Below are 15,108 nucleotides of genomic sequence, written 5' to 3'. Positions count from 1 at the left end.
AAGGATTATTTTGTTTGTGACTTGGTTGAATACAGAAGTTCCAACAGGCATCATCAGTTACGATACAACTATGACCGTGACTGCCACAAACACTGATAAAAGCATGGAGCTCGCACACCATCTGCCAAGGCTATGGTGTATCACACGAGCATATACAGAACTTAAAGGCCTCCTGAGGACACAATAGAGGACCAATTCATATTCGCACCTATTCATCTTGAAAGAGCAATGGCCAATGTGGAAAACGCCAATACTCAGCTAACCAATAATGTTACTTCATCAGTCAGTCAGTAACTGAGGGATAGACTTTCCCATTTATAGGGCTGGTCTGCATTTCTGCGGTGAAGCAAAGAAGAATTCCAGTGGTTTTTTTAAAAATAAAATATCAACTATATACTTTTAAAAATGAACCTGTTACCTGTTAATACTTTCCTGCACTAAGCATCTCATATGAGATTATAAGAGTGACACCTTCCTTTTTGTAGACAAGACAGAAAATATACATTTTCTCTTGAAACTGTCCAGGTTTCTTGATGGTTGCTCAAAGTCAATATAGAAAGACCTTTTGGCGACAGACGTTGACAAGTTGCACAATTAGATGCAGTTTGCTAACATGACATCAAGAGCCAAGTTTTTCACACATCCTTGCATGCTTACAAGAATATCAGTGGAATATCATAAAAGACAAGGGAAATTATCAAAACTAAAATTATTTCCAGACAGTACACAACACTAAACAAACTTGAACAAAGAGTTTCCTTTTATGCTGATGATCTCTTCTATATTTCAAAATTCTCAACCTCTCTCCCTGCAGCTCTTGCTATACTTAACTCATTTGGTGTTATGTAGGGATACAAGTTGAATCTAAATAAAAGTATTAATTATGAATTATTTTTTCTTAATAAGACACATAAGGATCCACTACATAGTCTGCTATTTATCTATTTTGCTAAACAGAAATTGCTGGTCAGTGCTGAATCTCTCTGTAGCTGCTAGAATTAACTCAAAATGTCAAAATGAACACCCTCCCTACATTTTTATATTTATTTCTCTGTGTACCTGTTTTCTTCCCTCAAACTTTTTTGCATAGAATTGATAGTTATTAATTTGAACTAAGAAAAACACACCCAGGATCCTACAGATACCAAAGTCAGCTGATATTAGAATAATACAAGCCTGGCTACAATTTGACTCATACCACCCCCTGCCTCTTTGGCTCAAAATGGAGGCTGCCTCCTGTGGCCCTGTGTCACTTTCACCATTAGGTCATTGTCCTATTAGGAGGGCTTCTATTAACTACAGAAAAAAAAATGTATTGTCAAAACTTCCTTGAGAATCTGGAATCAATTCAGAAGTTGCTTTGGTCTACAAACATACTCTGTATTAATTTTTTGGTCTAACATGGACACTAAATCCTTCGAAGACCTATATATTGATAACAACTGTGCATCTTTTCAACAGTTATCTGAAAAATGAGCACTTCTTCAGATCTACAAATCTGCAGTTTTGTCAATCTCCTCATCTCCACAGTTTCCCAATCTACCACTATTGGATCCCTTCCTCAAACCTGCTCTAGTTCTGAAAGGAATTGTGTGTCATATCTATAATCAGATACATTCTTTACGTTTAGCCTAAAGATATTAGCCCAACTTGTGACAAATGTGTTTTTCCCCTTCTGAGTGCTGTCTTTATTCTGTTTTGTTTCTACTTTGTAAAATATCAATAAACAGATTGTGGAAAAACGGAGTGTTGTGCTGTGCTACCATCATATACACCTACAGTGTAAGTGCTGCAGACATGCATTTCTTTCTCAATACAAATTCCATATAAAGTCTCACAATGGCTTTCTATGTAAATTCAAGTTTTATTCTGCTCCAACGAAAAGCATCTCTCAGTCTATTTCTGTAGACTGCAGTTCACATTTATTAAATACCCCATTAGCCATAATGGCATACCTTGGTAATGGGTTGCCATAGCAACAAGAAGTGGGGACAGCTTTTACTACCCAACAGTCAGATCTGACTTCATGGCAAATGACAGGTCAATCAGTTAGTGCAAAATGAAAGGATTTCTATGAACAGCAGGGTTATTAGAGGCTGCAGTATCACCCCACTGGCCAAGTGGGTTTCAATTTGCAATCTGGATGAGTCCATCACAAATTTAATCTATGCTAAACAAAAGAAATTCCATAAACAGGAGTGTTCCACAAACTTTCTCAACAACTTATCTGTGTGTGTGGACAGCAGGAGGGTTGGAAGAGACAGGAGCAGTGGGAAACACTGTGTGAAGAGGCAGTGTTGGTGGTGGTAGTACCTGTCCCAGGATGCCCCCCAGCAGAGTCCACATGGCCTGGCCTTCACTTCGCAGCTCTCCATTGACATTCAGCAGCTCCTCCAGAGACTCACAGAGCTGCAAGAGGGGAGAGGAGACAACATGAGGCTAGGACACCATAGTTTCTGCCCATTGGCACACACACGCACGGATATTCTTAAGCATACAAATGATATAAATTCCTATTCATCTTACACTGAAAAGGTAATTCTTTATCATTATTATCATTATCATTATTATTATAAATATGGTGGAAATTGTCCTATCTCACTGTATGACTTTTGTTAAATGAAAGGAGGGGAGAAACATAACTGTCTTATAAGAAGATTGATATCAATCTCATATTTAGTGTGGAGCTGCAGCCTGGACGTGGTTAGCCTAGCTTAGCATAAAGACTGGAAGCAGAGGGAAACAACTAAGCTGGATTTGTTTAAAATTCTATTTGACTATTGAAAGTGAATAGCCTCCTCACTCTCAAACTGTCCAATAAAGGTTAAAATACCGTGTTTTTAAGCAGGGACACTACTGACAGACAACATTCTGGTGCAGTGACAGTGTGCAGCTTGCCATCACAGTGAGGTTCCAGCCAGGTTCCGGCAACCCCACTATAGCCAATGTTGTGATGTTGTACATGTAGATTAACTGTCCATGGTCAGTGTATACTGTAATTTCAACAAAACATTTTATATTTTTATTTTTCTGTTTCTGTACAGATTAAACCATATTTGAAATTTTAATTAGTGAGCTTCTAAAAGGTGTTGATGGGTATATTTTTCAACATTGGACCAAGATGTCCAAGAGGCTAGCTCTTTCCCATTCCTTCCTGTCTTTATGCTAAGCTACACTCTCATGTCCTGACTCTGGGTCTGTACATGAGAGTGGTAGTAATCTTCTACCTTATTTTGGAGAAAAGGCAGATTAACAGATTTCCAAAATGTTGAAGGGTTTGAAGAAATGGGGAGGTTGTGCTTGCTAAAGTACAATACATCATCAAAAAAACAACCCCAAAATAAAACAAAATAATTTGCATCATGACATATGTCAGTGTGATTATAAATGAAGCTTTCTTATATCTGGAACAAAACCCAGAGGTGCTGGTTACATGGTGGCTCTCTATAGCCAGATATAGCTGGTTTTATAACAGCCAATCAAAAGCCTATTTGATAAAAAGTTACTCCCTTGCTTTGGTGTAATTGTGGTGGGAAGGAAATAAACCAGCCTTATAAATGTAATTTTGCACACAGCTGCATTACTCATGTTGCAGACGAACCTTAGAACCAACTTAGCACTTACTTAGCAGCAACTGTTTAATGTTAACACCTCACATCATTGGTGAGAGTTGAGTCTCGTGTCACGAGTAAACCTTGTACTGAGTTACACTATTTTATATCACTCACAACCACGTGCAATGACATTACTCCACGGGCATTTTGTCCATGGCAAAAGCCATGTAAGAGCAAATCAAGCAGTGCAATTAGCAACACACACTCCATTAATAACGCTTAATACGCATGGCAGAAGACTGAACGCAACATTAACTCTGGTGACTTGTACTCTGCTCTTGTATTCCCTTTCTCATGTTGACAGATGGAGCAGCAGCCTCTTCACAGAGGTCACATTCGAGGAGAGATGAGGGAAAGGCACGCTCACGATTCAGTGTTCATCATGTAGCATAGCAAGGCCGTACCTAACGCAGTCAAATAGTTGTTCATACTAAGCTGAGCATTGTCCATAAAAAAACTGAGGTAACAACTGAGGCAGGATAACCACCTACTTAATAAAAATTATACAACAGTACCACATATCACTTGAAATTCATAATTTGCTTTTTTGTCTGAAAAACACATTCTGTCACTAATTTATTTCCACTGTCAAATGAACACATTTCTGACCACTGCTGATGCAGTCACTGTTATAGTGCAGAAAGACAGCTCAATTAGTCTGCCATCTCTGCACCCACAGGCCTCTTTTTTTTATCTAATATTTCAGTTTATGACCAAATACTTGCAAAGCTACTGACATTCCCATCAGCAGCACTTTGAGTTCAGTATTAATGAACAAATGTCTGCATGCTAACATGCTAAACAAAAATGGTGAACATGGTATAAAATACCCACGATGCCAGTAGCCAGGTGTCAGTAGCCAACAATCCTATTTGCACTCAACGTCAATTTGACTTAACGTTTTAACCCAAACCATCATATCTTCCTAAACCTAAACCTGGTCAAACTGCAACTGAAAAATTATAGCAATAAAAGAAAAGTGAAATTTAAAACTAAGTCTATGAACCAGAAACTCTGTTTTAACAGTTGGTCTCACACAGGACCACACCCATCTCCACTCATAGAATGTATTGACCAGAGCAGGTGGAAACAGCTGAATAGTGGTCGGCTGTCTGGCTCTTTGCACCCACGTGCAGCCCATTTCTACAAATTAAAAATGGCATAGCTACCCTGGGTTCTTTCCTCAGACGTGACAATTCTTTGTTAATGTGGTCTATTGTTTGTCAAATTGAGTTTGAGAACCACTACCTAATTATCTTACTTCCATACAAATGTCTTAAAGCAGTCGATTTGTACTCGGCCTGAATCGTTTGTCCTCAGAAAATGACCCATCTTTCTGTGGGTCTGGATTGTGCTGCTCACCTTGTTGTACTCCACGTGCAGTTTTTCTTGCTCGTTCTCCAGCTTGTCTTTTAAGTTCTTCTGTTCAGAGATGTTGTCCTGGATCTGGATCATTCGCATGTTCCGCTCTGAATATCAATGGGACAAAAATCAATAGCACGATCACAATCTATATACAGGAAAAAGCACATGAGAGAGTGTACTGATGGCAGATAGGCCCCCTGCTGCAGGCTAATGGAGTATGCTCTCAAGGTTACTGGCATGGTGTCTCACACATCTGGCATCACAATCATTTATTTAGGAATTAAGTGCCTTTACACAGCATTCCAACAATAACTTAACCACCCTGTACAATAGTTGAAGATATACCGTATGGAGGTGAATGCTCAGTGAAAATTAGAATCATGATAGCGGACTTCTTTCCTGCGTTTTGGTGATTAGAGGCTTCTTTCTATAGCACTTTGTAGATGCTTTGATTGTCATATTTACAAATATAAGTCCATGGACAACTATTAGAGTAGCAGGCATACATTTAAGCAACACATTTTCAGTTAAGTGCTGTTTCTGCAGGAGAATAGCACTTAATCCTACGGGTTAGTTAGTTAGTTGTTTTGAAAGACTGAAAGGGGGTAGGGGGTTCGATAGCGCTATGGTAATTCAGGAGTTCCCTGAGGACATTGGTAAGCGGAGGTGGTAAGCATTCGCTTTTCCCGAAGTTTGATAAGCCTGGTAGAATATTTCAGGAAAATGAAATACTTTCCTCTGATGTTAGCAGACAACGCTCTTTATTTATGGTCAGGGTGGGGTGATGTGGAAAAGCCTGTACTGGTTTTTCTACACCCACATATACGTGCTGGAAGTACTGACTAATAATTGCGTTCCCCCCTGTATACTGCACATAACAGTGTGACCGTTAGCCAATCAGAACAGAGCAGAAATCAGACACTGACACGTTATATTTGGCGGTTAATGCATAACTTACGCACGACAATGAAATACAGCTTGCACTTTACCAATGAAAGAAGAATTGTACAACAGTAAAAATGTTGGGACTCAGTTGTTTCCAGTCTGTTAAAAAGAGCACACTCATGATGACTATGAAAAAAGGGTTGAAAATCTATGCAATAGAGCCAGAGCTATTTTTATTCCAGGCACTGTTCTTCCTTGTCAAAACCTGGAACCTACAGTACCCACAATGTAACTCCACCATCAACTGTCAGGGTGTTACGCTAGTAGCGGCTAATGTAGCCTTCACAATGTCGGAGTATACGTTTCTGCAATCCGAGAGAAGAAAAGGATGTTTCACCAAGTTTCCTCACCCAGGTAGTAGTTGACGAAGTCTGCTGTGAGGGCGGGCTGCTTGTGTTTCCTGCGTCCGTCCATGCTGGCATTGGCATCAGATGTGTCCACTGGGAAAATGTCTGTGCTGATGCCCATCAGCTCTGCCTTCCTCATCAGCTTCCTGATGGCTGAGGCACTAGAGGTCAGAGGCCGCGGCAGCTTCTCCCGGGGCACCCACGCCTGGGGCCGGGTGTTCCTGGACAGCTCTGCTTTTGCCCTGTACTGCTGCAGGCGGGTGGTGATTCGGGCCTGCAGGTGGGACACACACACGTTTACATACTCCCACAATCTAAAAAAAACATCACCATGGTAATTATCTATCAGCAAGTTGCCAGTGACTTGAACGCAGAATTTGTTTACTATAAAGTAAATCAAGAATGAAGAAGGCAACAAATACTTGCAGACTTTTTATAGGAATCACAAAACTACTGAGACACACTGGAAGCACACTGTGGTCTAGAATATCATTGTGTTTAATAGCATTAAGAATTTCCTCTATTTGAACTAAAATGGTAAATGGTCTGTATTTGTATTGCTCCTTTCTAGTCATTTCGACTCACACACTGAAGCTGCTTCAGGAGCAAGTTGGGGTTCGGTGTCGGTGACACTTCGACACTTCCAGGGATCGAAGCACTGACCTTACGATTGAGGGACGACCTGCTCTACCTCTGAGCCTGGTACGTCCACACACTTTGTTTGTGTGTGTATTTGTGTGTACTGTATTACCGACCATTTGAAACTAATTTTCACCAGAATCGTGTCCTAAACCTAATCCTAATTGTAATCCCAGAACTAATCTTCACCACTCCACTGAAGAAGTAAAATGTCCAAACATTGGAATATTCTCCTCCTCCTCATCATCATCATCATCATCTTCCCCTTGCAAAGTCATTTGTGCGTATTTGGACAGAGGTAAAAACACATGCAGGCACACGTTCTGCAGTAGTTCTTCTGATGCTTGCCTGCTGTAGCTGATATGAATGTAAGAGCCTTACCTGAGCTTCAGGAGTGAGTTGTTTCTCTCTCTCCTGTAGAGAGACCTTACAATAAGACTGTAAGGCCAGATAATTCTTCCTCTTCCACTTCCTGTCAAAGCGGTCTGCATGCTGTTTGCAGTATGCAAAAAATGGATCAGCAATATCCTGAGGAAACAAAAGCACATGCATGCATTAGCCCTTGTAATCATTAGTGAGGGGAACATTATCTTTTACAGCTTTTACCATATTGGCATTTTACAAACCAGTCCTCTAGAAAAATAGAATATGTTTTTTCCAGCTGCTGGCCTTCAGGAACTTGTTGCAGTGGTACAGTGATGGCACATGTTGAATGATGTAGTTGGTCCATGAAATATTAATTAGAAATAATTGATTCTAAAGCACAGCATTAAAACTAGTTTTATACATCTGATGGCCAGGTATCATTAGCATTTCAAACAGTACCATTTCGGAGCTGACTGGTAGTAAGCAATTCAGCTGGCGTGTTGAGCTGTTGTGGTTGACTTGTGCTAGTAGGGTCCAGTCTGGTTAGCTTGTGAGAAGTCAACTCAAACCTCTGTCCAGACTTTTATGATCTTCTGGGTGTGACAGAAGTTTTGCTATAAACCCAGTCTAGGTGGGGCTTGAAGTACTTTACTTAAACTTCCTCTGTGAGGAGATAATCTGTAGGAGAAAGCTCACTAAGATGTTTTTCTTCTTGTATTTGCTGTTTAGTCTAAATCATTAAACCTCAACTCTCAACAGCATGGCCCCTAACATTTGTATTTAGAAAACTGAAGGAATAGAAAAGTTAATAATATGCCACTGTGGTTTGAATGTCCAGTTTTTTTTTTTTTCTTTACCTCCTCCGCTGCAGCCTCAGACAGGAGTCCCTCCCTCTGTGCGCAGGTGACATGGAAATAGGAACGACACATTCCTGCATCACAGCTGATGCAGACACCAGTCCTAGCAAAGCGGGCGTCCTCACAGAAACTGCACTCCTAAATACAACAGAATTCAACACCATTCAACTCACTTCAAACCTTTGCAGTGTTTTCACTCCTTTTGAGTAACTTTGCTGATTATATTACAGCCATTGCAACCTCCAATATATTTACCAGTCAATTCTAAAGTGTTAGTAATGAACCCTTATTGTACAATAAAGACAACACAACTATAACAAGTAAAGTAGATGATGCCATGGATTATGACTCACAAAGGTGACTCTCTTTTGACCTGGCTAGATCACCATGGTAAATTATGCTGCTAATATGTAAAAATATGTAAAAATAAAGCCCAGGTTTATAAATTCAGAAGTTATCCTTCAATATGAATTCTCATAAAACACTTTACAAGCAAGACCTAACATTTAAAAAAAAAAGTGCCAAATGAGAGTTTTCAGTCGAAGTGAGAATCTTCAATTAAATTCAGAAAAAGTAGCATTTTCTAGCACTAGTAGACAATATCCAAGCAGTGATGAAGATGAAACATAACCAGTATATTTCAATATAGACTCAGGTACACCAGTCAAAAAGAACATCTCAAATGGGTCGCCTGAATGTTAAACATGTCAGTAAAACCTAAATCAATATGAACCAACAATCCAACCTGCATCAATATGTAAAAAGAGTACTCGCCTTGGCCCCGTATTTTGAATAATTCATCTCTGTGAGCGTCACTGGTCGGAGTTTATCAATGTCTCCAAATGCTACTCCAGGAACATAAAGTGCACAAACCACATGAACCCATCTGAAAACGAAGAGGAGGAAAATCAAATTGGCCGATTAAGCGGTTGAAGAGATACAGAACACACCACAACACATCAGTATGAAAATCATGACCTGAAAAAGTTTCAAAATAAAAAAAAGGGTTTAAATAGGTGACATTTAAAATGTACTGATTTCCGATGTCAAGGAACGCCATCAAATTGATTAAAATCTATGGCTGTGGTAATTTTTCCATTTGGTGTAGTGAATTACTGCAGACAATATGAAACTTAATATCATGAAATTGGCTGCATTGAGTTGCTCAGACACTTCAAAATAAAATGGATTCATAGATTTATGTAGCCCCAGACTCTAGCTACAGTTTGGTGTGACACAATTTCAAATGCAGACTTTAGGGAAGAGAATCCGAAGTCCAATATAAAGATATCCATCTCTAGCAAGCAACAGCTTCACAGTTTAATTTGCTGTGTTTTTCATGCTCTAGTGAAGTAGTAAATTCGGGTGCAGCCTGGCTGAGGAGCACTATCAGCGATAACGTGGCTGAAGTCTCCACGCTTCACATAACACACTCTTTTCTCTCACTCCTTTTCTTCCTCTATCTCTTCTTCCCCCCATCCTCTTCTCTCATTCCTCTGCCAGTTCTCTCCCTTTCTCTCTCCCTCCTCCTTAATCCAACTTCCTCTTCTCTCCACTAGAATATGTGAACAATTTAGATTGTATATATATTGCCTTCAGCATTTCATCCAGCTAAGGTCATTAACTAAGGCGTTACTTGTTTCTGAGCACGTTCCACACTCTGCTTCTCGTAAATGGCAACTGACCACTGGGTCAAGTGCTACTGTATCTCACCTCCCGGCGTCCGTCTCTTTGAAGATGCCATCCTGGTTGGGGCACAGCTCGCAGCTAGGACTCACTCCGTTCTTACAGGCGTCACAGAACCAAGGCTCAGTCGAATTCTCTGAAGCAGAGCTCATGATCGAGTCACTCTCACCGTCCACACCATAACATCCTGGAAACCGGAAAAGGAAACAGAAAAGGATTAACTATATTAAGGATAAAATAATAACTGCATTGCTCAGTAATTAAACATGACATCAGTCATCCTATTGTTCATGTCTCTGCCTCTCATAAGGTGCAGTGGCGTGACTGTTCCAGTTTGTCAGTGCCCTCCAAGAGTGCTGGGAATATAGGCCAATGTACTAACTGTTCATATCTAGTGGCTACAGCCTAAAATACAAAAACCTCAAAATTGTAGTGTCGTGAAAATGACATTGTAATTATTCCATTTAAACCGCAGCAGCTATAAGCAATATTAAAAGTATTTAAAGGGCTACACCAATGATTCAGTACTGGACTTTTGTAAAGTTGCAGACTTACAAGGGATTGGATTTGAAAAAGAATGGCCAGAGGGTCGCACATCAGGCTAGTCTAGTCAAATGAATGTAAAACAAGCCACATGCAAAAAGAGAAGCCTTGTTTGTCCCATTGTAAGAATAAAAGAGTCTTTTAACTACTAAACACATTATCGCATTTCCTTAAATATTGACTGGAGCTTTTATTTTATTTCAACTGCAGAGAGTACCAAGCATTTATTTGAAACAGGGTGGTCTTAAAGTCAGACCTTTATTTCTCAAACACCAGAGTTTCTCCCAGGAGACTGGGGGTCATGTCCAGTGTGAAAGCAAAAGTGAAAGATTTACTAGCTATTATCTTTTCCTAAACCTAACCAGCTAGATCTGGTGCCTAACCAAACCGTGAGTGTATCAGAATGGTATTATTGCTACCATAACAACGAAGGTAGAGCATGCCAGGGGGGGTCAGTATTTAATGACCTGGGAATGAGAAATGAAGGGATGCCTCGTGCATCGGTATGAGATGCTTAAGGTGTATTTGATGCATTGTAGCATTATCATATTATTATAATTATATTATTATTACGTATAGGTGGCATGAACATCATATAATAGGCACTAGCAGTATATCCACCATCCCCTGGTTGGTATTTGGGGCAGACCTTTATTTGTTCATGTCTACCATGCCCCCAGCAATTAATTGAGAACTGGCCTTCATTTAACAACTGTTTTTATTTGAGGAACTACAGTAATTACTAATTTAATGCATCTGTCCTTGGATAACGCATATAGTTTTAAGGATGGGCAGTCATGATATAGGCCTAGTATTTTTGAGGGTACCATGTATAGCACCGGACCCCAAGTTTGTCATAGGGTATTTAGCCAATTTCTATCACTTACGACATCATTGTGCTCACCAAGTTAATTGCTAAGATCATTGAATACAATGATATGACTACAATGAAGTTTGACAATAAAGAAAGTTGTAACAAGCCAACCATTTATCTAGAATATGAAAAACACTTAATTTAGAGGTAAAACAGACAGTAAGCAAACCTAAAGTGTTAGTAATGAACCCTTTTGTACAATAAAGAGAACAGAACAATAACAAGTATAGTAGGTCATGGATTATGACCTGGCGATGGCGAAGTGAGATTATGTGTATGCATGGTGTGTAGAACCTAAAGCCAGAGTGTCACAAAGGTGACTCTCTTTTGACCTGGCTAGATCACCATGGTGAATTATGCAGCAAATTTAATCTGGTCTGCATCAGGTTATGTTCAGAGTTTCAGCTTGAATTGACAGTAAAAACGCCACCATCTTCTTCCTGGTGATATTCTCTATGAGCAATGCAAATTTTTAGCTGAGTGAAAACATTACACTGTATCTGCAAAGCATGACACTTGTGCCATGATCTCAGCAATTAACCTGGTCAGCCCAATGATGTAATATGACGTAATTGATATAAATTGGCTAAAAACCCTATGAGAATGTGGCAAATAATGTGGCAAATATTTTTTGCCACAGTTAGGTAACCATTCAGCTGCAGGCTTTCCTCTTTGTGGAAGTCATACATTCAAGAAACTGAATGTATCTGCCTTGAGTGATCTATTCCTCAACTGGATGACAAAATCCATCAATCATCAAACCCGAATGGAAAGACTGGGTGGACTTGTTCTGCCATGGGTTTGCTTTGCCCTTCACTGTTAACAGAAGTAGAAACACAAAGCAATGAGAGGGTCAAAATAGTTTCCATCGGACACTCCCTGATTTGTGGCTGGACTTCAATCAGTTGTCATTTTTTGGCCACCTACTATAATATATACAAGCAAAAGTCAAATCAGCCAGGATCCGGAGACACACTAGCATTGCTTTACTCTATGTCCTGTATTCAAGTGCCTCGAATCAGAAGACACTGTGCATGTGTCATTAATATTGATTGTTCAGTACTGTACATGTAACCATGTGGTTTTCACTCTGGGAACCAGTAAACAGGCCTGGTCTGCTCTCGTCCACGGCTGTCAATCCACTGTGACATTGTAGTACCACAAATTTAACATTTAGAAAATAATGAAGCAAGAACAAGCCAAGCGATAGAATTTTAATGTTGTCCTCTTAATTTTCTGAGGTTGCCTAAACAATTACTTGGATGATGTGGTTTCTATGGCAGCTATTACACCAGACAGACGTGCTCTTCACTACCAATGAGGGCAGCAATCAGTACTCTGCCTCCGTAGGGGAGATAACACTCCAACTCCTAATTCAGTCAACCTGCCTTCAGGCTTTTTGAGCAATGGGAAAGACTCACAAATCAAAAGCTCAATGTTCTGCATTCCCGTCACTGTGTGCTATGCTGGGGAGTAGGGGAGCCCATCAAAAGCAAACACTGGGGCAGACGGAGTTGTTTATTCAGCTCTACACTTTGTTTGGTAGGTGCATGTCCTTTTCTGATTGAGAGACCATTTGCTGTGTGTCATGGTGAATCACTAACTTTGAACTTGGAGGCTGCTGGAGTATATCTTCCGTTTTTACAGGCCACTGGCTTCTTCTTGAGATCAACTCAAAGGCAGAATGCACCAATCAAGCTGATTATTAGTCCACTGGGGCAATCGAGTCACAGCTGGACTCCATCATGACCTTCAAAACGGAAGAACTACTTAGAATTTAACTACCCAAGATATGTGAACATAAAAACTGCCCATCTCTGCCTCTATTTTCATCCACTGAATGCGGCAAGGGCAGGGTGCTAAATCCTGCTAGCTCCAATATAGCTCCACTCAATGTTGATTCTTAAGGAAGGTATTACTGGAATACCTCTGGCAACAGTTGGGCTCATCTTCACTGATTGGGCTTTGAACCGTGGAACTGGGGGCTGTGAACGACCACCATACTGGTTTAACCGACTTATGGCTGAACCATGGCACAAATCTTCGGTGTTCCTTTTGAACCGAGATACAAAGCTCAGAACGTTAAGCCACGGGTTGCTGGCTAATATGAGCTAAGCTGACAAAAAGTGATGACTACAGGATAGCTTTATAATCCCTGAAGGAAAGATTATCCTTGTCAGAAATGACAAGCTTGGGAGGGAAAAAAAGAAGCAGCAAGGTAGAGTTGACTCAACCAAGAGAAGTGTTTTAACTGTATTGACATTTAATAGAAAGGGCTGTTTGCTTGCCTTTAACAAAGGCAAACCAACTAGTTGTGGGTGAATACAGCAGTGAGAGCATAAAATCTGTATATAAAATCTGAATAAGAAGACATACATTACACTCATACAACTGAACCAGCCATCTGTTTTTCTGACAGAACATTAATGGCTCACATTTGTTGGCAGCATTCTTCTACTAATCATCTACCAACAGCTATCCACATGCTCAATAATATAAATGGGTGAAAAACTACACGTAAAATATGAATAAACGAATGAGGAATCATGACGAGTACAGATGTTTCCACACGACACAATGGTCACTGAATGGTCTTTAATGAGTATAATATGACGTGAACTGTATGGTATGGCCTCCATAGTCACCAGATCTAAACCCTGCTGAACACCTATGGGAGATTCTACCTTCATCACCAAAATATTAAATGAGGGAAAGACAAGCAAGCAACACTGAAGCTGTTCTGGAGGCTTGTGGTGGAATGACACCTTAATAAGACTCTCCATGTTAGGTTTATCATTCATTAGGCACCCATCCGTAACTCCATATTTACACCAGAGTTGAACTGATTAGTCGATTGACAGACCATTGATCAGCAACAACTGTGTTAATTGATTGACTGTTTCAGTAAGGGATAATGTACAGCAAGACGTTTATTATTGCAAAGCAAACTCCAACAGGGTGTTGCAGGCCTTGAATCATCCTGAAGGGGTTCTTTTTGCAAAAAATGACATCCGCTTGCTTAACATAATTCCGCAATCAATAATTAACATAAAACATTGATTTCAAAATGATTTTATTGCTATGACTATCAGAAGTGCATCCACAGCAGCAATATGTTAGTGCCATAGTAAGTATTCTACAAAGCTGTGTAATAACTAAGCAACAATGCTGAAAATTCACTCGTACGAGCTTGTAAACATTTCCTGTTGTTTTAAGTCTTTCATGATGGTAAAATGATTTAAATCTGAATACTGTATGCATTGGCATGTATGTATGCATGCTTTGTTGAAAATGGGCATTTTTAGTATTTTCTCACATTTCATATGATTAAAACATTAATTATTGAAAAGATCAGCAAACTATTCAACAGTAAAAAGAATCATTAGTTGCAACCTAATCACAGCAGGGTTAGGTAAAGCAGCACAATCCAAAAGTTCTTTTTTTCATTTTTTTCTCCAAACAGTCAAAACTCCTCTTGAAAAATATTAGCTCCATGGTCCAAAAACAACTGAAAAAACATCAGTGAGCCACATTGTTGCACTGGGTGACATGTCCCTTCATTACCACAAACTTACAGGGTAGTTTATTTTGACTCAATCTCACATACATCAACACCTACTGCTAGATATACTCACTAAAGCACAAAGTGTGTTGATTCATTGCTGAAAATAGTCACCAACAAATGAACTGTTTCCTCCTACTTGAGTAACTGTAATCTACGAAAGAAAAGAAACTCTAAATAAAGAGGTTTTTTAACAATGTTCAGGGCTTCAGGGTGAGTGTTAGTAAAGGGCTAGTGAAGTCAGGAAGACACATTGTTGTCTTCATATTGAACTATACAAATTAACGAGATGAGCTCATATAAAGGAAAT

At 39.7% G+C, this 15,108-nt stretch overlaps 1 protein-coding gene across 4 annotated transcripts in view; it reads right to left on the bottom strand.

Moving 5' to 3' along the window:
• The window catches only part of phf14 (PHD finger protein 14), an 88,852-nt gene that overhangs the window by 56,385 nt on the left and 17,359 nt on the right, over window positions 1–15,108 (bottom strand). For all 4 annotated transcript variants that reach the window (XM_070845936.1, XM_070845938.1, XM_070845939.1 and 1 more), the window contains exons 5-11: window positions 9,847–10,006; window positions 8,908–9,019; window positions 8,134–8,271; window positions 7,292–7,438; window positions 6,275–6,545; window positions 4,977–5,083; window positions 2,314–2,409 (exon numbers count right to left, since the gene is read on the bottom strand). In XM_070845936.1, the coding sequence (XP_070702037.1) occupies window positions 2,314–2,409; window positions 4,977–5,083; window positions 6,275–6,545; window positions 7,292–7,438; window positions 8,134–8,271; window positions 8,908–9,019; window positions 9,847–10,006 (1,031 nt within the window). The remainder of the gene's footprint in view (window positions 1–2,313; window positions 2,410–4,976; window positions 5,084–6,274; window positions 6,546–7,291; window positions 7,439–8,133; window positions 8,272–8,907; window positions 9,020–9,846; window positions 10,007–15,108) is intronic.

The sequence above is a fragment of the Pempheris klunzingeri genome, chromosome 16 (genome assembly GCF_042242105.1).
Source record: "Pempheris klunzingeri isolate RE-2024b chromosome 16, fPemKlu1.hap1, whole genome shotgun sequence".
In the NCBI taxonomy this organism is placed as follows: domain Eukaryota; kingdom Metazoa; phylum Chordata; class Actinopteri; order Acropomatiformes; family Pempheridae; genus Pempheris; species Pempheris klunzingeri.
This window is presented reverse-complemented; position numbering and strand designations above follow the sequence as displayed.